At 46.4% G+C, this 24,407-nt stretch overlaps 1 protein-coding gene across 4 annotated transcripts in view; it reads left to right on the top strand.

The window, feature by feature from the left end:
• The window catches only part of DLG5 (discs large MAGUK scaffold protein 5), a 1,179,851-nt gene that overhangs the window by 727,538 nt on the left and 427,906 nt on the right, over positions 1 to 24,407 (top strand). For all 4 annotated transcript variants that reach the window (XM_069240807.1, XM_069240806.1, XM_069240808.1 and 1 more), the window contains one exon: positions 22,499 to 22,682. In XM_069240807.1, the coding sequence (XP_069096908.1) occupies positions 22,499 to 22,682 (184 nt within the window). The remainder of the gene's footprint in view (positions 1 to 22,498; positions 22,683 to 24,407) is intronic.

The following is a 24,407-nucleotide window of genomic DNA, read 5'->3' as shown; positions in this document are numbered from 1 at the left end:
TGGGCCCACCTGTTGAACCCATGCATTCCTTTTTTAACCTGCAAATTTGCTTTCCTAGTAGCAATTACATAATTAATATGAGTTAGTGAAATGCAGGCATTCTCTTGAGGAACCTTTTTTCCAAGTATACAAATATAAAGATGTACCTCGAACTAAATAACATTTCTGCCAAAGGTTGTATCCCCTTTTCACATAAACCTAACAGTGGAATTGCCAGTCTTCTTCCCACAGCCAGATTCAACTGTAGAAAGAGCCCTTCACACTCTTAACCTTAAGTGAGCTCTAATGTATTATGTGGGTAGAACAAAAGAATTTAGGAAAACTAAACAGATTTTTGTTGCCTTTCAATACCCACATAGAGGTAATCCTATCCCTAAACAAGGATTAGCTAGAGGGATTGTTAAATGTATTCAAACATGTTACATTAAGGCACAAAGACAACTTTTAATCATACCTAAAGCTCATTCCACTAGGAATAAAGGTGCATCTATGGCATTTTTAGGAAACATACCAATGGCAGACATATGCAAAGCTTGCACAGGGTCTATACCACATACATTTGCAAAGCATTACTGTGTAGATGTATTTTCAAAGCAACATGCTAATGTTGGTCAAGCTGTCTTAAGAACATTATTTCAAACAATTCCAACTCCTACAGGCTAGCCACCGCATTTTTTGGGGAGAGCAACTGCTTTGTAGTCTATGCATAACATGTGTCTGCAGCTACACATGCCATGGAACGGAAAATGTCACTTACCCAGTGTACAGTGTTCGTGGCATGTAGTGCTGCAGATTCACATGCACCCTCCCTCCTTCCTGGGAGCCTGTAGTTTTTACAGTTTTCTTATTTGTACATATGTATGTACATTTACATTTGCATGGGCATCTATTTTACCTTACTATTTTTTTTTAGAGAACATTTATATTTTACACTCTATCACTCCTTTCTCTACCATTTTGTTGGACAACAATCTAACAACTGAGTCGATGCCCATGCGCAGTGTGACCGAGAGGAGGAGTCACTCGATCCCGTGACCCCGAAAAGACTTCTTCGAAGAAAAACAACTTTAACACTCCGAGCCCAACACTAGATGGCGGACTATGCACAGCATGTGAATCTGGGATGAAATGCAAGAATTCTTTCTATATTTACAAAAAGAGCGCACAACAAATTGTTGACGAGGGACAAGCAATCACCAGTAATCAAATCAGATCTGCTCTTGACTCCGCTGATACGGCAGCTAGAAGTATAAACAGTAGCATAACAATCCATGGTTAAGATCTTCCGGGATTAAACCTGACATCCAACAGGCAGTGCTCAACATGCCCTTTGATAGGTAACATCTATTTGGACTTGAGGTTGACACAGCTATTGAGAAAATCAGGAAGTACTCTGACACTGCAAAAGACATGGGAGCCCTATACACTGCACCTTACTGGGGTTCCTTTCGTAACAGCAGTTTAGGGAGGTTTCGAACCCCAGACTACAGAGGATCCCAACTCGAAGTCTAAACAAATGCAGCAGTACTATCAAAGAGGATCATTTAGAGTTTCTTACAGAGGTCAACACTTTAGAGCCAGAGGCTAATTTCAAACCTCAGTGTCACTACTCCCCCAAAACAATGACTTCTTCAACATCACATAAAATTGCACACATCTCCTGTGGGAGGCAGACTGCAACAATTCCACTCTCAATGGCAACACATCACTACAGATCAGTGGATGCTTTCAATTATCCGCATTGGTTACTGCCTAGAACTCATTTCTACTCCTCCAAATATTCCCCCTCGCTCTCACAGACTCTCTCCAGAACACAGTGTTCTGTTACAGCAAGAAGTGCCATCTCTGTTACTAACAGAAGCAATAGAAACATCCCCAAAATCGCAACAGGAAACAGGAGTATATTCACTATATTTCCTTATACCAAAAGAGGATGGTACTCTCAAACCCCTTCTGGATCTCAAACCTCTAAATCTATATATACTCTCAGAACATTTTCCCATGGTCACTGCAGGACATAATTCCCCTACCACAAAAACAAGATTAAATGACTGCCTCAGATCTCAAAGATGCTTACCTTTATATCCCCATTCATCCAGCTCATCAAAAATACCTAAGGTTTGTAATAGGAAAACACTACCAATTCAAGGTACTTCCCTTCGGCATAACAACAGCTCCAAGGGCTTTCACAAAATGCCTAGCTGTAGTAGCATCTCCCCTAAGAAGATCCACTACTGGAGAAGAAAATTTGTTACTTACCTGTAACTACAGTTCTCTAGTATTGATATGTTTCATAGATTCATATGCGACCCAGCCTCCTCCCCTGAGAGGCACCCCTGATAGCTCGAGTGACGTTATTCCACTTGTTCTCAACAATCTGAGAGATGCAGCCTTTCTTGGGAGTATTCTACAGGGTGCTGTCATCTGATTGGTCATAGTCCAAGTTTGGTCCTTTTTTTTTATTTCTTTAAAAAAAACGGACATGGATGAGCTATTAAAGTGAATTGTTCATTGCCTTTAGGGCCTATGGTAAGGATACATATTTTTTTTTATGGTACCGTGGGATCCCCCACTTCATTGACAAGGAATCATTCAAGCATGTGAATCTATGAAAGCTATCAATACTGTAGAACTGCAGTTACAGATAAGTAACTCATTTTCTTCGTTATGCCATCCTGAGTTCAGGTCATTAAAATCATACACGTCATAACCACAACTACCTCACACCCTAGATAACCTCAGTCCACATACACTAGAGACTTTGACAGAGGTTCTTACAGGGTGTCTACTGACAAACAAAGAGGAAAAAGTACTGCCACACATGGGTGCACCTCCAGTGCCAAGCAGTGACTACCTCCACTTTCACCCCTGATCATCCAACACCTGTCGGGGGAAGACTCTAACAGTTCTACTCTAACCGCGACACCACTACTACGGACCAATGGGTCATTCCCATTATCCAACATGGTTATTGTCTGGAGCTCATGACCACTCCTCCAAATATTCCCCCTCGCACTCACAGGCTATCTCAGGAATACTTCACCCTTCTCAAGCAAGAGATCCAGGCCCTTCTTTTCAAAGGGCCACAGAGCCCGTTCCACCACAATATAAAGGTGTTCAGGGGTATACTTCCTGATTCCCAAAAAGGACATCTCTCTCAGACCTATGCTAGACCTCAGACCTCTAAACAAATAGATCCTTTCAGAACACTTTCACATGGTCACCCTTCAGGGTGTCATCCCGCTTCTCCTGATGTTGACAGCTCGTGATTTAAAGGATGCCCCTATTTTCACATCCCAATTCAACCTCCACATCGAAAATATTTAAGATATGTGTGTAGGAAAGTACCCTCTTTTTGACATGGTTACCCCCACTTTTTGCCTGATGTCAGTGTGTTTTGACTGTGTTCACTGGAATCGGACCAGTGACTGTGGTCTTTCCCCAGGATTTGGTTGTCACTAACCTTTTTACACCCCACAATTTGCATACTGGTGCCCCCATATAAGTTTCTAGTATATGGTACCTAGGGCATTGGGGCACCAGGGGTTCCCCATGGGTTAAAGCATGTACTATGCCACGAATGAGAGCCTATGCAAAGTGTGTCTGCAGGCCTGCCATTGCAGCCAGTGTGAAAGGGCGCATGCACCTTTTTCACTACAAGTCGCTGCACCTGATCAATGTAAGTCACCCCTATGGCAGGCCATCCTAACCCAGCGGGCAGGGAGCAACTACCTGTGTGTGAGGGCACCCCTGCATGAGCAGAGGTGCCCCCACGAACTACAGCTCCAATTTCCTGGACATTGTGTGTGCGGGGAAGCCATTTTAGCCGTGTACCGGACGTAGGTCACTACCTATGTCCAGGTACATAATGATAACTCTGACCCTAAGCATGTTTGGTATCAGATGTGTCGGAATCATACCCCAATTCTGATGCCAGTATTGGTTGTTTGATTCCGTGCACTGTTGGGGCTCCTTAGAGGACGCCCAGCTTTGCTCCTACCAGTTTGCAGGGTTTTCCCGGGCAGCCTGTACTGCTGCCATCCTACAGACTGGTTTCTTCCTTCCTGCTGTTTGAACAGCTCAAGCCCAGGAAGGCAGCAAAGATTTCCTTTGGGAGAGGGAGGCACAACACTCTAGCCCTTTGGAAATAGGTGTTACAAGGCTTGGGGGGGGTAGCCTTCCCAAGCCACTGGTATGCTTTGAAAGGCACATTTGGTGTTGTCCTTGCATAAACCAGTCTGCACTGGTTCATGGACCTCCAGTCCCTCCTCTGGTGCGAAACAGTAGGCAATGGAAAGGGAAGTAACCACTTACCTCTCCCAGCACCACCCCAGGGTGGTCCCCAGAGCTCCTCCAGGTAGCCACTTGATTCTGCCATTTTGAATCCAAGGTGGGCAGAGGCCTCTGGGAGCATCTGAGTGGCTAGGTCAGGCAGGTGGCCCTAGATAGGGAGGCCTTGGCAGGGGAAAGAGAAAGGCAGGGGTTGGGGTTAGTGCCCCATGGTGGCAGCAGATCTAGTTTCACGGACACCAGGGTCAGGGAGGACTCCTGAGTCTAGGAACCTGAACAAGATAGTCGCACCTTACAATGTGGGTGATGACATCTATAAGTTGTTTGCTGCTCTGTAGAGTGCCTGTAAGGTACAAAGGGTCCCTCAGAGGCAGTGGGCAGCTGTATTGTGGCTCTCCTTCTCTGACAAGGGTAGGGGACAGACTCCCCACTGTCAGAGAAGAGGATACAGACAATTACACAGTTTTGAAATTTGCTCTTTTAGATTGGTTTGGTCTGAGTACTGAACAGTATAGGATCACATTCAGAGAGATCAGGAAAGAGTCCTCCCAAGATTGGGTTGATTTTGTGGACTGCTCTGTGAAAGCTCTGGAAGGCTGGTTGCATGGGAGCAAAGTTAGTGACTACCAGGTCTTGAATAACCTATTTCCGGGAGAGCACATTTTGAATAACTGTACCTGATCAGCTGCATCAGTAGCCAGTGGACTCTGATCCGACCTCTCCCCAAGAATTGGGATAGAAGGCAGACAAATGGGTCTGCACCAGGGTGAGTAGGTAAGCTTACACAGGGGATGCCCACAAAAGAAGGAAGCAGGTATGTCTCAAGACAAGGGTGGGGACAAACATAAACACAAAGAGTTTTCATCAGACCACAAAACTCCTCTGGGGTAGGAACAAAGCCTCTTCCTCCTCTTCCAATTTCTAAAAGCCTTGGTGCTGCGTTTGTAGAAACAAAGGCCATATGGCAGGGGAACAGCTCCTGCCATAAGAAAAGCACCAAGCCTTCCACCACTACCAACTCTGCTTCTACTCTTAGTGCCCCTAGCAATAGCAGTAGTGGTGGGACTACTAATAGTATTCAGTCCAAGAGTGTAGCTGGGCTCACCTTAGGGACTGTAGTGGGGTCTGAGGTTGTTAGAGAGACCACTGAGGATCTCTTGGTCTCTGATGGGGGCATTGACTTTGCCACCTTTGCTGCCTGTCCCCTTAACATGGGTAAGTACGGGCAGCATCCCCTAATTAATGGTGTTGAGGCTTAGGTCTTTAGGGACACAGGTGCCAGGGTCACTATGGTGACTGAGAAACTGGTGTCTCCAGAGCAAGACCTATTTGGTTACACGTAGCAAGTGACTGATGCTTACAGTATCACCTAGTGCCACCCTATTTGCACATATTGATTTTGTGGCGGGGCGTTGGGGGGGTTTAGGTGTTTTACTGGTCCTAAAAATGATGGGGTTTCCTCAGACCTACCTGCAGAATGTCTACTAGGGAATGACTTGGAGACCTTAGCTTAGGCTCAGGTGGAGCCGAAGACCTGTGCAATAATGCTGGGTATCCCAGGGCATATATTTGCTCTAATAAGAGCACAGGCCAAAAAGCAAAAAGAGCAAGGAACCTTGAAGCCTGGAACAGTGGCCCAAGAGCTTCCTAAAACCAAGAGCTGGAAGGGTAAGAAGGTACCCCCTGCTTCAGCCTCCAGTGAGGATTCCACTCCTGAGGGAGAGAGGAATCCACTTCTTGGGTGGAACCTATACCAGAAGAGCTGAAAGCTGACAGCTGGACTCTTGGGTGCAGGTGGGCCCACCAGGGAAGAGCTCAGTGAGGAACAACAAATTTGTCCTACACTGAAGTGCTCAAGGCAGCAAGCTGCAGCAAAAAAGGCAGGGGATGGCAGTGGCACCCATAAGGTGTAATGAGAAAACAGTCTCCTTTACTCTTAATCAAGGGATCCCAAACCTGGTGCCATCAGGAGATTGGTGATCCCTCTGAAGTTTAGGGAGTTCCTCTTGACCTTGGCACATGACATTCCCTGGCAGGTTACTTGGGGCTAAGCAAGACTTGGTACAGGCTTGTCCCACACTTTCACTGGCCCCTTATATTGGACGACACAACGGAGTTTTGTCACGCCTGTGTCAGCTGTCAAGCCAGTGACGACAGGTGACACACTGTGGTTGAGGTTCCCTTTGAAGCGGTTGGGTGGATATTGTTGGCCGCATGGACCACCCATCAGCCTCTGGGAACAGTTTATAATGGTGATGGTGGACCATACCACCAGGTACCCAGAGGGCATTCCTCTTAGGACCACTACAGCTCATGCAGTGACCAAAGCCCTTCTTGGTATCTACCCAAGAGTGGGCTTTCCTCAAGAGGTATTATCAGGCAGAGGTGCAAATTTCATGTGTGCTTACCTAAAAGCCATGTGGAAGAAATGTGGTATGAGTCACAAGTTCACCACTCCATATCACCCCCTAACAAATGGCTTAGTTGGAGAGGTTTAACAAAACTCTCAAGGGTATGATAATGAGACTCGCTGAAAAGCTCAGAAGGAGATGGAATATCCTGTTACCATGCCTCCTCTTCGCCTATAGGGAGGTCCCTCAGAAGAGTGTGGGCTACAGCCCATTTTAACTTCTGTTTGGGAACCCTGTTAGGGGACCCCTTGCTCTTGTTTGAGAAGGCTGGGACTAACTTCTCAAGCCTCCTAAACAAGACATAGTGGACTATGTGCTTGGCCTCGGATCTAGGATGACTGAGTACACGAAGAGGGCTAGTAAAAACCTTCAGGGCAGCCAGGAGTTACAGAAACAATGGCATGACCTGAAGTCTGTCCTAACCGTCTATCAGCCAGGACAGAAGGTGTGGGTCCTGGAGCCTGTGGCTCCCAGGCTACGTAGGACAAGTGGATTGGTCCCCACACCATTGTGAAGAAAAAGGGTGAGGTTACCTACTTGGCACTCCCAGTAGCCCCCATAGGGTGCTTCATGTGAACCACCTCAAATCCTATTTTGGCAGGACAGATATGGTTCTGCTCATGGCTACTGATGAGAGACAGGAAGAGAGTGACCCTCTCCCTGACCTCTTCTCACAATGCAACTGATGGCTCAGTTTATTGGGTAAATCCTAGGTGACTACCTCTGAGTTCCAAAAAGGAGGACTGCCAAAACCTCCTAGGGCAGTTCTCAGAACTGTTCTCCCTAACACCTGGTCAGACCACGTGGTGTGAACAAACCTTTGACACAGGGGACAGTTTGCCTGTTTAATGCAAAATGTACAGTCAACCTGACCATGAAAGGGAATGCATCAAATCTGAAGTATAGAAGATGCTCGACCTACGAGTCATTGATCCCTCAGTTAGCCCTAGGGCTAGCCCTGTAGTGCTTGCCCCCAAACCTCACTCCCAAGATGGCAAAAGAGAAATTAGGTTTTGTGTACACTACAGGGGTCTTAACACTATTACAAAGACAGTTGTTCATCCTATCCCTACAGCAGATGAGCTTATAGATTCACTGGCATCTCCCAAGTAACTCAGCACCTTTGACCTGGCTACTGGCAAATGATTATCAAAGGAGGCTAAGCCTAAAACAGCATTTTCCACTCCTGGTGGCCACTATCACTTTACTGTAATGCCCTTTGGGTTGAAAAATGCACCTGCCACATTCCAGAGGCTGGTGAATAAAGTTCTCCAAGGCTTGGAGAGCTTCAGTGCAGCTTATCTGGACGACATAGCTGTCTTTAGCTTCACCTGGGAGGATCAGCTGGTCTATCTAGGGAAACTTTTAGAGGCTCTGCAAAGGGCAGGCCTTCACCATCAAGGCCTCTAAGTGCCAGATAGGGCAATGAAAGGTGGTATATCTGGGACACCTGGTGGTGGAGTCCATATTCAGCCACTATGGGGAAAATCCAGACTATTCTGGATTGGACTGCCCCTACCACTCAGACCCAGGTGAGAGCCTTTCTAAGCCTCACTGGGTACCATAGGAGGTTCATTAAGAACTATGGCCCCATTGTAGCCCCTCTTAATGACCTCATCTCAAAAGGGATGCCCAAGAACGTTTTATGGACATCTAACTGCCAAAAAGCTTTTGAGAATCTGAAACAAGCCATGTGCTCTGTGCCTATTCTAAGAAGCCCTGACTCCTCCAAGCCGTTCATAATACGGACAGATGCTTCTGGGGTAGGGATTGGGCCAGTGCTGTCACAACTTAATAAAGAGGGCCAGGAGCGATCTGTAGCTTTTAAAAGCAGGAGGTTGACCTGCAGGGAAAACCGTTGGTCAGCCATACAAAGGGAGGCCTTTGCTGTGGTGTGGGCTTTAAAGAAGCTGAGGCCATACTTGTTTTGCACTCTCTTCCTTGTTCAAACCGACCACAAGCCCCTTCTATGGTTAAAACAGATGAAGGGTGAAAATCCCAAACTTTTGAGGTGGTCCATATCCCTACTGGGAATTAACCACTCCAATGCAGATGGAGACTCCAGATATTTCCACTTAGACAGTGGAGACTCATCTGGACAAGGTTAGCCTCATTTCCCTTTATTGGGGGAAGGGGGGGTTTATGTATGAAAGTACCCTCTTTTTGGCATGGTTAACCCCCACCTTTTTGCCTGATGTCAGTGTGTTTTGACTGTGTTCACTGGGATCTTGTTAACCAGGACCCCAGTGACTGTTCTCTCTCCCTCTGGATTTGGTTGTCCGTAACTTTTTAAACCCCTCAATTGGCACAATGGTGCCTCCATACAAGTCCCTAGTATATGGTATCTAGGTACCCCAGGGCATTGGGGCACCAGGGGTTCCCCATGGGCTGCAGCATGTATTAGCCACCCATGGGAGCCTGTGCAAAGTGTGTCTGCAGGCCTGCCATTGCAGCGTGGGTGAAAGGGTGCATGCACCCTTTTCACTAGAGGTCACTGCAAGTCCCCCCTATGGCTGGCCCTCATAGCCCAGAGGGCAGGGTACAAGTACCTATGTGTGAGAACACCCCTGCATAAACAGAGGTCCCCCACAAACTCCAGCTCCATTTACCTGGACTTTGTGAGTGTAGGGAAGGTATTTTAGCTGTGTGCTGGACATATGTCACTACCTGTGTCCAGCTATATAATGGTAACTGCGAACCTAGGCATGTTTGGTATCAAATATGTTGGAATCATACCTGAATACTGTAGTCAGTATTGGTTGTATGATTCCATGCACTGTTGGGGCTCCTTAGAGGACCCCCCAGCTTTGCTCCTACCAGTGTGCGGGGTTTTCCCGTGCAGCCCGTGCTGCTGCCATGCTACAGACGGGTTTCTGCCTTCCTGCTTCTTCAACAGCTCAAGCCCAGGAAGGCAGCACAAAGATTTATTTTGGGAGAGGGAAGGCAACACCCTTTCCCTTTGGAAATAGGTGTTACATGGTTTGGGTGGGGAGTAGCCTCCCCAATCCACTATAATGCTTTGAAGGGCACATTTGGTGCCAACCTTGCATAAACCAATCTGCACCGGTTCAGGGACCTCCAGTCACTACTCTGGCTCGAAACTGGACAAAGGAAAGGGGAGTAACCTCTCCCCTGTCCATCACCACCCAAGGGTGGTGCCCAGAGCTCCTCCAGGTAGACACTTGATTCTGCCATCCTAAATCCAAGGATTCATGTCAGGCAGGTGACGTTACTGCCCCCTCCTGATAGGTGGTCACCCTTCTAGGTGACCAATCCCCCTTCTAGGGCTATATAGGGTCTCCCTCTTGGGTGGGTCCTTCTATTCCATGCGCAAGATTCCGTCAGGACTCCTCTGCAACGTTTACTTTGACTTCTGTCCACTGGAACCGCAACTGGACTTCACAGAAACCCACAATCTGCAGCTCCAGCGACATCTTTGCTGTGCAACATTGTTTCACGGCTCCCTCCAGCAACTGCAACATTTACCCTGCTGTGCATCCTCTGAGGGCGGCCACTCTTCAGTATGCAGCAAGAAGGAATCTCCCTTGGAGTGAAGGAGTCACTCCCCTGCATCCACAGGCACCAACCGCAATGAAGACCGGCTGTGTGGGTCCTCTCTCCTGCAACTCTGCATGCATCCTGCAACACAGGTGGTGGTCTTGAGGGATCCCCTTGGTCCCCTCTACCAGCTGTCCAGCTTTGGAGGTGGTAAGTCTTTACCTCTCCTTGCAGGACAGTACCCCTTTGCACTGCAACTCTTGCAGCTACCAAGGCTTGTTGGCTGTTCTTCCAAGGGATCTTTAGGCTTTGTGTAGCCCCGGGCTCCAGCCCTTTTCCCTGCAACAAATGGTCTCCTGCCTGCTGCTCCAGGAATGTGGGACTCCTTTCTAGGTGTACTGAGTCAGCCTGTCTGCAACTCCTGTGCCTGCTGCCTGTGGGGGCTGCATCCACACAACTTCTTGCTCTCCTGACTGGTGGGGGTTGCCTGGGACTCCCGTCCTTGGCTTGAGTCCCTCGGACCTTCCTGGTCTCCAGGAACTCTGCAACTTCTATTCTACAGCACTTTCCTTTGCCAAGGCTTTTTGGTATTTTTTCCACACCGCTGATGAGCTGCAACTCTTCTTCCGACGTGGGACATCGGTTGCGTCACTTCTGAAACTCTTTCTCTGCTCCTGTGCTGCATAGCCAACTCCTGGTCTTCACTGTCAACCTGGTCCTGCATCTCCAGAAGGGTTGATAGTGGCTCCTGCCCCAACCAGACACTCCAGCTGGAACTGGACTTGGTCCCCTTCATCAGCAGGTCCTTTTCTGTCTGGATCCATCTTTTGTTTCTTACAGATTTTCTTGGGTCTTGCACAGTCCTTTCTCAAAGTTTCTGTGGGTTTGGGAAAAAAAAGGTACTTACCTCTTCTCTCCTGGTTGCTGGAGGACACTCTGGTACTTACCCTTTGGGGTTTCTAGTTCCTCCCATTCCCTTATACAGATTCCACTTACCCGGGTAGGGGTCCAGCATTCTCCTTCTATTTTGTTTAGTATATGGTTTGGGCTCCCCCTAGGGTCACTATTGTCTGTTATTGCACTGTTTTCTATTACTTTCTATGCCCATTCCTGATTACTTAGATGTATATAATAGTGTGTTTACTTACCTGCTAGTAGAGTATTGCCTATATAGTATTTTAGTATTTGTCACTCAAAGTACCTTTATTTTTGTAACACTGTGTGGTTATTTAATGTGTGTAAGTGCTGTGTGACTATAAGTGGTATTGCATGACCTTTGCATGTCCCCTGGATAACCCTTGGCTGCTTATCCACAGCTACTTCTAGAGAGCCTGGCTTCCTAGACACTGACTACACCCCACTAATAGGGGATACCTGGACCTCATGTAGGGTGATAACACCATAGGTGCTCACCACACCCCAGGCCAGCTTCCTACTTGTGATTGCAGGCAAACATTACCAGGTGAATGTCCTTCCCTTCGAAGTCACTATCAGTCCACGGGTATTCAGAAAGTGCTTGGCAGTTGTCGCAGTGCATCTCAAAAGGCAAAAGCTTCACGTTTTTCCCTATCTTGACGACTGGTTTATCAAAGCTGATCAAGGGATCTTCTTCATAATTTGGGCTTCACTTTCAACATTTCCAAATCTCACTTTCAGCCCCTGCAGGCTCAAACTTACTTTGGAGCCATTCTGAGCCCGGGGATAGGGTTGGCATATCCCAAACCAGCACGTGTCCAGAATTTCCAAACCCTTTTCCCTCAGTTTTACGAGAACCATTCCTGCACAGTCAGGACTACTATGAGTCTTTTGGGCTTGATGGCTTCTTGCATCGCCATAGTTCCCCATGCCAGACTTCACCTACGCCCCCTGCAGCAATGTGTGTCTCGTCAATGGTCTCCGTCACAGGGCCGCCTGGAAGATCTAGTGTTGTTAGACTGCTAGACTCATTGTTCTCTGTAATGGTGGAACACCACCAACCTTTTGAAAGGGCCACCTTTTTTAGACCCTGTGCCTCAAGTCAAATTGACCAAAGAAACGTCACGGACAGGTTGGCGTGCACAACTTTCAAGACCTGACAGTGCAGGGTCTCTGGGATGCCAAACACCATTCCCTACACCAACTATCTGGAGCCTCAGACGGTATTCCTAGTCCTGAAAGCCTTCCTTTCTCATCTGTCTCACAAGGTTGTCTTAGTCAGCATGGGCAACATGACAGCCATGTATAATTTACAAAAATAGGGGGGACACGTTCTTCTCAACTCTCACTACTTTCTCAGACCATTTGGAAGTGGGCCCTTCACCATCAAGTTCACCTTTTAGTGGAGTAGTTGTCTAGAATGGACACGGACTTTGCAGACTTGCTCAGGTTGATGCAACAACAAGTCCACAAGTGGGAATTCCACCCCAAAGTCCTTCACTCATACTTCGAAAGAGGTGGGACTGCACATGCAGACCTTTTTGCTACAGCTGAAAATGCAAAATGCCCAAACTTCGCCTCCAGGTATCACACTAGCTATGTCCAAGGGCGTCGCTGTATGAATGAGTTAGTCAGGAATATTCGCTTACGCTTTTCCACCTCTCCTTCTCATTCCCTTTCTGGTTCAGAGGATCAGGAAAACATCTCTCACCATGATCCTTGTGGCTCCCATTGGGCAAGACAGCCTTGGTTCACCACACTCCTGGAACTCTTAGAAATCACACACAAGAAGCTCTCCAACATGCTGGACCTTCTTGACAAAAATAGGGTAAATCAGGCATCCAGTCCCCAAGTCAATCAATCTTGAGATATGACTCTTGAGAAAATTGGATATCTAGGTTTACCTGCAGAGTCAATGGACATTCTCAGGGAAGTACATAGACCTACTACTAAAGCTTGCTATGCTGCAGAATAGATTTTTTTTGTTTGCTACTGCCAACCCAAACACATTACCCCATGAAAGCCACAGTATAAGACATTGTCTGCTATTTGCTTCCCTTACAGAAAGCAAATCAAGCCTACACTTCTGTTGGATTAAATCTCACTGCTATAGCCGCTTATCTACAGAACAGACAACATGTTTCCTTGTTCAGGCTCTGTCATTAAGGCTTTCATGGAAGGTCTTAAACATGCCATTCCATGTAGGGTACCCACTTCACCATTGTGGATCCTTAATTCTGTGCTCACCAGACTCATTGCCCCCCTTTTTGAACTACTTCACTCATACCCACTTCAATCCCGCTTGTGGAAAGTGGTCTTCTTAGTCACAATCACTTCACTCAGGTGTGTTAAGGAGCTCCAGGCACTAACCTTGGAAGAGCCTTTCTTCCAAATTTATAATAGTTCTTTGCACTAATCACATATTTCTTCCTAAAGTGGTCTCTCAGTTTCGCCTTAACCAGTCCATTGAAGTACAGTCTTATTCCCACAACCAGACTCTGTTATGGAAAGAGCTCATCACACGCTAGATGTTAAAAGAGCACTCATGTTTCATATAGACAGAACTAAGGAGTTTAGCAAAACAACTTTTTGTAGCTTTTTATTCACCCCACAAAGGCAACCCAGTATCCAAATCAGGCTTAGCCCGATGGATAGTCAAACATATACAAACTTGTTATGCTAAGACTAAGATACCTTTACCAGTCTCCCCCAGAGCTCATTCTACAAGAAAGAAGGGTGCTACTATGGCTTTCCTTGGTAACATTCCCATAGTTGACATTTGTAAAGCAGCTACTTGGTCTACACCACACACATTCATGAAACACTACTGTGTGGATGTTCTAGCACGCCAACATGCTAATGTAGGTCAGACAGTGCTGCATACACGTTTCCATTCAACTGCAACTCCTACAGGCTAGCGACTGCTTTATGGAGGGGCTGCTTTGTAGTCTACAGAGCATGTGTATCTACAGCCATGCATGCCATTGAACGGATTGTTACCCTGCAAGCATCTGTTTGTGACATGTAGTGCTATAGGTTCACATGTGCCCTCCCTCATCCCCCGCAGCCTGTGGCATTGCAGTTAATTTAAATTTGTATATAGTGATACATATGTGTTTACACGTTGCAAAGACATCACTCTCCTTCCTTTCCACTCTTTTCCAACCCGCCTGCAGGAAAACAGTTTAACGAAGGAGTCAATGCCCATGCGCATTATCACCAAGAGGAGTCATATGATCTTTTGAATCAAAACATGTCTTCAAATAAAAACAACTTGCACTGCTCCAGACCCAACACTAGATGGCAAGAGAATGCAGAGGATGTTAATCTACAGCACTACATGCCATGAACAGATGCTTACAGGGTAACACAGTCCTTATACCCTCAGAAGAATGAATGTCTCCTTCTCCTCTAGCCAAGAACAGCCACTCCAAGCCAGGTAGTCAGAGTAACTCAGACTTTTACTTCACACCAAAAGGCCTCAAAAGATCACCTCAAATAAGTATCTTGACAAACTACTCTACTTAGATCTACACATCAAAAAAGATAGCCAAAATGCTAGATTCCAACTAAAACATTTCTGTAGTCTCAAACCTTTGCCCAAAAGCATGATTTTAAACTGATAATCCAAGCCTTGGTAATCTCCTGTATAGACAACAGACTCCTCTCAAAGCAGTTTTACACTTAGCAAGAACGTAAGGTCTCAAAAAAATAAAACATCAATGTCAGACCTCTTTTTCTTTCACTATGTTAGCTTTCAGTGGGGAGGCATGCTACCTTTCAAAATGCATGCATCACATACAGGGCAATTCACTTAAACAAACCAGAATATCTATCTCAAAAATGTTCTCTCTCTGGCAGAAACAGAACTTTAGGAAGCAAAGTCCTAGTCAAGCTGGGCACCAACAAGTTCTGAAAATCTTTCACCTTGACACAATTGTGCTGTTGAAATGGTTTATGAATCTAGAATACTTTAGCAACACATATTCCAAAGGCTACATCAGCAGATTCTGCAGCTGACCCCAAAGCACTGCAAATTTCCATATCCAGCCGCAATTTTACAACAAACTGAGGCTTGTATGGGAGCCCTGTTGTGTATTTTTGGCTTTCTTCCAGCTCCCCTTGGCACACCTTTTTGCTCCTATGGTCAGTGGATGCCTCCACTCAAGTTACGGATCCATCCTCTGCACCATCTCTGCTTCCCAAATGTGTCTCAAATTCCCCACTGCTTTTGATGCATATTTCAACTCTGGCACTGAACCCAACATCAATCTCTTTTCTGCAGGCCCAAACGACGGTGGTGGTGGACTCTGTTCTAATAGCTTTGTCTGACCACACTGAACTCCTCTCTGCTTTGACCAAGGTCTTGTCCCGAACTTGCCCAGTGCACCCAGTCCCGGTACAATCTGATTCAGATTGAACTTTGCCTTAACGTTGCCACTTAGCACTCCACCAACATTTTGGATTTATCTCTGATCAGTGTCAGCCAGCCATCAGACATGACACTGGAGATGATGGTGATGATGTACAACATATTATGATGATAGCCAACACATAAGTTTACAGGAAACAGTGTGTTAGACACTTCCCCAATATTTGTTTGAGCTCACACAGTCAGGTTCTAGAAGTGTGAAGTAACATTTGGGTTGGATTCATGACAATCAATGTCATTTTGATTCAATGAAGTGTTTGAAGTACAGAAAAGCATTAGTTTCATTGTGAGGGCGAGTTGGATCATTATCAAGAAGCAGGATTACAGACTTGTCACATTGGCAGACCTTGGGGTATAAAGTTGTGCGTTTTGGGGACGGATCCCTCATTTGGGGACCCAGCTATCTCTAAAATGTAATATCCAACAGATGGGCCCTTCATATTGTGAGCTACTGCCCCTCCATTCCTTTTCTACTTGCTGCATCTTCTGCCTACATCAGAACAGCCTACAGAGGTACAACTGTCCATCTTGCTTCAGGAGCTGGAGACTGCTTTTCCCAAAGGTCCTAGCCCCGAAAATCAGTACATGCTGTCATTCACAGTATTTCCCATTGCCCTTAAGAACGGAGGCCTTCATCCTATTTTAGATCTCCACATTCTGAATGCCTTCATGTGGAAGGACCAATTGACGATGCTCATGCTGGCCCATATTCTGTCTGACCTAGATCCAGGCAACTGTGTGTTGCTTTGGAGATACAGGATGCCTGCTTTCATGAACCTGTACTTCAGTCCCTCAAATGCTACTTGTAGTTCAGGAGCATTTTCAATTTCCTGTGCTCCCCTTTGAATACCCCAGTGTTCCCAAAAATGATGTCAGTGATCGCAGCACACTTTCGGAGATTGGAGATTCCAGGTTTTCCCTCTCTTGATGACTGGCTTTTGGAAGCGGGCTTGCCACAGTAAGTCATAGACCACCACCAAAGAATGGTGAACCTCCTAACATTTTTGGGGTTCACTATCAAAGTGTCGACGTCACACCTGACTTCTTCGTCAACACTCAACTTCAACAAGGTCCTTCTGGATACAGTGCTGTCTCTGGCCTTCTTTTCATCACAATAAGTCCAGGATATTCGGGCTACAATCTTGAGGTTTCAGCCTCCGTTCTGGATCACTGTGGCAGCAACTCAGGCTTCTTGGACTCCTGCATCCTGCTTGTCAAGCATGCGACATGGCCACTGCAGTGAAACAAGAATTCTCAGTGGGTCCAGCAATAGGGGAACCTGCCTGATATGCCCAGATTTTGAAGGAGACTGCAAAAGGCCTGCAGTGGTGGCTAGTGGACTGCAAACCGATATGTGTCTGCTCGCCTGGAGAGGTTATTTGTGAAAAGTGAAGTTCAGAACCCAACCCCACATTAACCTGTTGGGGAGACGTGCCTTTTTGTTTGGTGATGAAAGCCTTCTTTCCATCTATCAAATGGAGGCTGGTTTAGGTCCTCACAGAAAAGACCACTCATAGGAAAGTGCCACTGTTGGCATGGTTACCCCCACATTTTGCCTACTGTTGATACCAACTTTGGTTGAAAGCGCACTGGGACCCTACTAACCAGGCCCCAGTACCAGTGTTCTTTCCCTAAAACTGTACCTTTTTTCCACAATTGGCACAGCCCTGGCCCACAGTTAAGTCCCTTGTAAGAGTTACGCATGGTACCAAGGGCCCTGTGGCCAGGGAAGGTCTCTAAGGGATGTAGAATATATTATGCAACCCTAGGGGACCCCTCACTCAGCACATGCACACTGCCTTGTACCTTGTGTGTGCTGGTGGGGACAAAAAAGGCAATGTCGACATGGCATCCCTCTCAGGGTGCCATGCCCACAAACCACTGCCTGTGGCATAGGTAAGTCACCCCTCTAGCAGCCCTTAGAGCCCTAAGGCAGGGTGCACTATACCACAGGTGAGGGCATAGCTGCATGAGCAATATGCCCCTACAGTGTCTAAGTTCATTCTTATCCATTGTAGTGCAGTGTAGCCATATTGAGTATATGGTCTGGGAATTTGTCATTACGAAATCCACAGCACCATTATGGCTTCACTGAATACTGGGAAGTTTGGTATCAAACTTCTCATCACAATAAATCCCCACTAATGCCAGTGTGGGATTTATTGAAAAATGCACACAGAGGGCATCTTAGAGATGTTAGCCCAATTGCTCGTGTAAGACTGCCACTTTCAGACACGTTTCTGACCACATGGGGTGAGTGCCTTTGTGCACTCTGTGGGCAGAAAAAAAACCTGTCCTGGGTGGAGGTCCTTCATACCTCCCCCTGCAGGAGCTCGAACACCTGCCGGTGAGCCTCAAAGGCTCAGGCCTCGGGTTACAGTGCCTCAGGGCACTCCAGCTAGTAGAGGTGCCCACCCCCTGAACAAAGCCCCACTTTTGTTTGGAAGTCCGGCAGGAAAATTAGGGAAAACAGGGAGGAGTGACCACCCTAGCCAGGACCACCCCTAAGGTGTCCAGAGCTGAGGTGACCCCCTCCCTGCGTAATCCCCCATCTTGGTTTGGAGGACAGTGACCAATAAGGATAGGAATGTACCCCCCTCCCCAAAGGGAGTGGGCACAAAGAGGGTGTAGCCACACTCGGGAACAGTATCCATTGACTACTGCCCCCTGCCCGTAATACGCCCCTAAATCTATGATTTACGGGGCTCCCTGAACTCAACTCACCAGATTCCTGTCAACCTACAAGAAGAAGGAGGACTGCTAAACTGAAACCCTCAGCAGAGAAGAAGGAAGACAACAACTGCTTTGGCCCCAGCCCTACCGGCCTGTCTCCTGCTTCAAAGAACCTGCAAAAATATGAGCGACGCGTCCATTGGGCCCAGTGACCTCTCCAAACTCCAGAGGACTGCCCTGCACACAAAAGGACCAAGACCTCCTGAGGACACCGGATCTGTCTGAAGGAACCTAAAACAAGGGACTCCCACCTCACTCCAGATGCGTGAGTCCTGACACCTGTGCACCCGACACCCATGTCCAGGTGGTCCACCCAGCAAGAGAGGGTCCCTAGGCGATTGTGAGCAAGTGCCCACCCTGAGTTGACCCCTCCACGATGACGCCTGCTGAGGGAACCCCGAGGACCCCAACCACCCACCCCCCCCCACCACCACGAGCCCGGAATAAGAGATAACCAATGCTTGAAGAACGACTGCATCCGCAGCCCCCAGGCCTTGGAGAAACCGACCCCCGGTGCAGCATGGTCCAGCAGCCGGCCCTTCTCCCTGTCCAGCCAGTGGTTTGCCCGAGAAGCCCTCCTGGTCCTTACCTGCAGCCTCAGAGTGACCCCCAGAGTCCCCTAAGAGTTGCATTGAAGACATGACACCCTGTTTGCTCCCCGTACCCGGCCGCCCTACTGCTGCTGAGGGTGTGTGTTTGGTGCCTACTTGGGGCCCCTCCAGTGCTCTCTTGAACCCCCCGGTCTGCCCTCTGAAACAGCGGATACTTACCTGCCAGCAGACCAAGTTATGAGTGCCCCCTGTCTCGATAGGAGCCCAGGTTAATTTGGTTACTCTTTGACCTCTGCACCCGACCGGCCTGTGTTTCTGTGGTGGGTGTTTGGGGTTAACTTGAACCCCCAACGACGAACTACCCAAACCCCAGAGGTAAGAACTGTAAGTTGTATACTTACCTGCAAAACTATACTATCTTTTCTTCCCTCAGGAACTGTTGAAAAATGCAGTGTTCACTTTTAAAATAGCTTTTTGCCATTTTAAGAAAACTGTATACATTGTTGATTCTATTCAAAGTCCTGATCATATATATGCAAGGTACCTTTTATTTTATGTACTTACCTGCAAACTGAATCTTGTGGTTCTAGAAATAAATTAACAAAACCCATTTTCCTATATAAAATCCTATTGGTTTGGAGTGAAGTCATTGAGTGTGTGTTTCTTCTATTGCTTGTGTGTGTACAACAAATGCTTAACACTACCCTCTGATAAGCCTAACTGCTCCACCACCCTACTACAAATATAGCATTAGTATTATCTATTTCAGCTGAGGAATCCCTAGACTCTGTGCACACTTTATCATTTTGATATAGTATATACAGAGCCAGCTTCCTACACCACTGCAATGTGGAACTGCAAGAAGCAGGACGGTGTGGGTTCCCTTGGTCCTGTACAAAGAGTCTCTTAGTCAGAGGTGTTTAGAATTAAACAATGTCGTTTTCTCATCTTGTGGCACCATTCGTTATTTGTTTGCCAAAAAAGAGTGATTCAGACTACACAGAAAGCAATTACATATTAACATTGATTGTAAGCATGTTTGTTGATTTGATGATCTCTGCTGGTTTCTTTGTGCCAGCAGCTAAAGAGTTAAGTGTGTGTGTGGGGGTGGAGGGTGTCTGTATGTCTGTGTCTGTGTGTGTGTGTGTGTGTGTGAGAGACCAAGACCTGTTATGTTATACAGAATTGTAGAGGGCACAGGGAAGGGTATTGTGACGCTGAGCAGGTGTGAGGGTAACCATATCTAGGGCCCAGTGGTTCTATTCCAAAACATAGGTATTCAGATTCTTGTGGAAATCAAGAAGTGAGGAGGAGGCTTTTGTGTAGGGGCAGGCTGTTGCACTCATTAGAAGCATAGTAAGAAAGAGCTGGACCATGGATCCAGTAGGATGTGCAAGTAGGAGTCCAGAAGATTTGTGAAAGCAGATATATTGTTGCGGGTTGCTGTGCCAGTGTTATCTAGTGCCTTGAAAGTGTGGGTGAGAAGTCTGAATTGTACTCGTTTGTGAATGGAGAGTTAGTGGCGCTCTTTGGGTGTGGTGTGATGTGAGCGCGGTGTGGGAGGTTGAGAGTGAGTCTGGCTGTAGGTTTATGAACGGCCTTCTCTTGAGTGTTTTTTCTTGTTGATCCTGGCATAGAGGATGTTCTCATAGCCGGCATTCTTGTGACCAGGGCGTGTGTGATTGTTTTCCTGGTGCTGATTGAGAGCAATTTGAAAATCTTCCACAGCATCTTCCTGGTTTGGAAGCCTTAGGCTTTGGCATCATTGACTTGGATTGTCATGTTGAGTTTGCTGCCGATGATGATCCAGAGGTTCTAACCACAGATATTGGGGGTGAATGTCATTCCTTTCTCTGTTGACCATCAGATGTAGTTCCACTGTGATATGGTCTTCCTGTGGATCATGAATAAGGTCTTGTCGTTGTTCAACTTTAGAAAGTCTTCATCCAGTGGGTGATTTCTGACAGCTAGTTATTATTGAATTTGATCTGAGTACTGGGCATCTTTTTTTTTTAAGGAAAGAACGAATTGCGTGCTGTCGCCATAGATAAGGTCGATGTTGTGGAAGCTGATGATTCTGGCTAGAGTAAACATGTATGCATTGAGGATGGTCAACTCTGGTAGGATCTTTGCAGAACTCTTCAGATGAGGTTGCAGGCGTCAGAGTTGTGTGGTCCCAGGCTGACTGACTGGGTCCTTCCAGTCAGGAAGAGCAGATCCATTGTCAGGCATGTCATTCCAATGTTGTGTAGGCGTTGGATGGAGGGGGAGACTGTCAAATGCTGCTGAGAGGTCAAGGTGGATGAGGACCACTGAGTCATCTGGATGTCATACCTGGCTGCAATTAGGGCCGTTTCCATGATGTAATTCGGCCAGAAACAAAACTGAGTGGTTTTGAGGAGTTGGTGGTCATTGTAGTATTTGGTGAGGTTTAGGTTTGTGATTTTCTCTATGCCCATGGCCTGAAATGGAGCTGGGTGCTTGGTCTGTAGTTGGCAAGTATGGAAGGGTCCACAGTGGGTTACTTCTGCAATTGGATGACGTTTCATGTTTCCAAGCATTTGAGAAGGTTGCAGAAGAGGTGGAAGCATTCAGAATGGATGTGAGCGTGGCACTGGTGGATTGCTGCCTCTGAAATAGGCATTGTGGGGACATAGGTCAGATGGGGCCCTTGAGTGGATGAACTTCATGGTGGCAGCAGTTTCTTCTTGGGTGATGAAGTTTCATGAGGTCCGCATTGGATCTTTGAATATTATAAGATCGGTTTGGCGAGATCTGTCGAATCTGGTTGCGGGCTGAATTTGATGTAAATGGCTGTGATTTTGTTACTGAAGTACTGAGAGAGATTATTGCAGAGGTCCTGGGAAGAAGTGATAGAGCTGGAGGCGGCCACCGGCGAGGTTACATTTTTGACAGTGGCGTAGATTTCTTTGCTTCTGTTGGTGCGGGCATAGATGTGGTCCACCAGAGCAGTGCGTTTTGGTGGTTCGGATTATTTGGTGGTAGCATCTTAAGCCACATTTGAATGTGCTCCTGTCTGATTTGTCCTTGCTCACTTTCTTTTCCGTCCAGTAATGCTCCATCAGTCTGACTTGTCCTGGGATCATTATCTTGTTGTATTGCTGTGTTTGAGGGGTGCCATGGAGTTGGTGCAGGAGGTGATCCATTTGTTTAAATTCTTGATGGCTTTGGGGAGGATGTGGCTGTGTTCGGGTTGGTAGGGGTTGAAAGCTGTGTTCTAATCCTTGTCATTGATGCTGTTCTGGTTTACTGTGCCGGTCTGGTGGTAGTGGTTGTGATTTTGACCAGGACAGAGAAGGGCATGGTTTGATCATGGGACTTGTGTAGATGGATGATAGGAAACTGAGTATATTACTTTATGGCCCATGCAGTTTGTCGAGAAATAAGTTATACCACTCTGCTGAGTAATGCAGACAAACTGGGTCTCTTATTTTGTGAATTCTTAAATGTATTTTTAAATGCTTCTACTTTCATGCTGGTAATGTAGGCAATGTTTAACATTAAACTTTATGTAAGATGGATGCTGGAGTTCTGTGCAAGCACATAAGTCACTGTGATAACCTGAATATTATTATTTTTAAGAAGATTGCATATACAGATATCTGGATTTTAATTAATTTTTTACCTTTGTGTTTTTTTGTTGGCAGACATTCTGTGGTGGCAAGCCAAAAGACCCTTGATCCTAGAATAGTCAACATCCGCAAATCTCAAGTGGATCTTGGGGTCCAAATTTGCGGCGGAAACATTCATGGAATATTTGTGATGGATGTAGAAGATGACAGTCCAGCTTACGGTTCTAATGGATTAGTGATAGGAGATGTCATTCTTGAGGTAAATGTACTTCACATAAAATATATTTAATCTGTTTAAATTGTGTTTTCTTCCCTCGTTCTCGTAGTGTAGTTGATATCCTTACTTAATTTCTGACAACAGTTGGCGCACATTAAAGTTTTTGAAGTGGGTCCATGAGCAGTACTTACTTCCTTAGCAAGGACGTTCCTCAACTGTTGTTATGCAATTGGTGCTCTTTGAGACAGCAACATGAGAATCACTTCATGGCACTTGAATTTGATTTCTCAGTGATCTGAATATGTTCACTTTCAGGAATACTCTATTAGCTCTTTTCCTGAGAGAGAAAACTTAATTCCAAAGTGCTGACAGTGGCAAACTATTCTTATAGAGATATTCAGGATGCCTCACCTTCACCCCATCAAGTGGGCTGTGCTATATCCCATTAATGGTACCTGTTTTCATCAGACCTTTGCATGTGCCACAATTCTGTACAGGGCGATAAGTTAGCAGGTGAATCCTAGGTGTGTAGGTTATGTGTTATTTAACTTTTGTGTTTAAGGTGTTCTAGATCAGTACTGCATTCTCTGCTTGTCTGAGTATACTGGAATGCCAGAGACTAGACAGGTGCTTAACTTCCATGGCTTGGCTCGACTTTGTAGGATAGGTTTACCTGATTTTGCAGCATGAATCTGTCATCCAATGTTTGGTCACAGAAATTAGTTGTAGGTTTTGTTGTCTTTGTTTTACTTACATAGACTCTAGCTTAGAATGGCACTTTCAATTTTTATTCCAGACCGAGTTTCGGATGTAAGCGATGTTTCAGGACTCTCACTGAGGCAAAGTTTATGTTTTTCAGAACACTCAGTGTGATCCGAGAGGACACTGTAGCAATGGAAACCACTTACTGACAGATCTGTGGAGCTAATCTTTGCCATCCCATGAGAAGTTACTCAGCTACTGGTTGTTCAAGAGTGACTCAGTCCAATGATACATAGACATCTGAAAGCTACCTTTCAGGAAATATAGAAAAAATAGCCTTCAAATTTGCTTAGTGTGCAACATTAATTTTCCGTAGAATTACTTTTAGTGGCTCAGTAATCAAAGATCGGATAGAGCCATTTAGTTGCAGATGCCTAACTTAGAATTTCCCCCAGGCATCTGTCTGGATCTGGACATTTTTCGGGAGCAGTATGCCTCTGTGCCATTAGGTGGTGTTGATTACTCTACATCCATCGTAGGCATCGTCCACGCTGGATATGACTTCTCAGGTATTATATAGGCGCCACCCTGGCATCCTGACATTAGTTCTTTTCTTTCCGGTCTAGCCAGCGTTGATCCAAAGAAAGAGCTACTCCTTACTCAGTTTTGACTGGTCTTTTTCGACTCTTTGTTTAAGATATTTGAGTATCAACACTCTGGGTACTTCAAGGGTGTCTTCTTGTAGGACCAGGTTCAAGCCCTGCGGATCCTGTCTTTGGGCGATACCCGTAACGGATCTGCACCTCGTATGCCTTTGTTGTTTGAAGTGCGACCCAAAGTCATGCTCCGAGTGTCAGACCACAAATCCGAAAGCTTTGAGGGAGTGGTTCCTAAAGCGCCTGGCAGCCTGGCGCCCTGTTCTGTGTAAGTCCCAATCTCAGTCGAGAGGAAGGTCCCAGGATCGGTCACAAAGTCCTCACTCACCGTCGTCCCACTCCACTTCGAAGAACAAACGTTCCTTAACTGCACCCCATCCCTTGGCTGACAAGACAAAGCATAGGGAGC

This window comes from Pleurodeles waltl, chromosome 6 (assembly GCF_031143425.1).
Source record: "Pleurodeles waltl isolate 20211129_DDA chromosome 6, aPleWal1.hap1.20221129, whole genome shotgun sequence".
Classification (NCBI taxonomy): Eukaryota; Metazoa; Chordata; class Amphibia; order Caudata; family Salamandridae; genus Pleurodeles; species Pleurodeles waltl.
The sequence above is the reverse complement of the archived record's forward strand: the minus strand, read 5'-3'. Positions and strand labels throughout refer to the sequence as shown.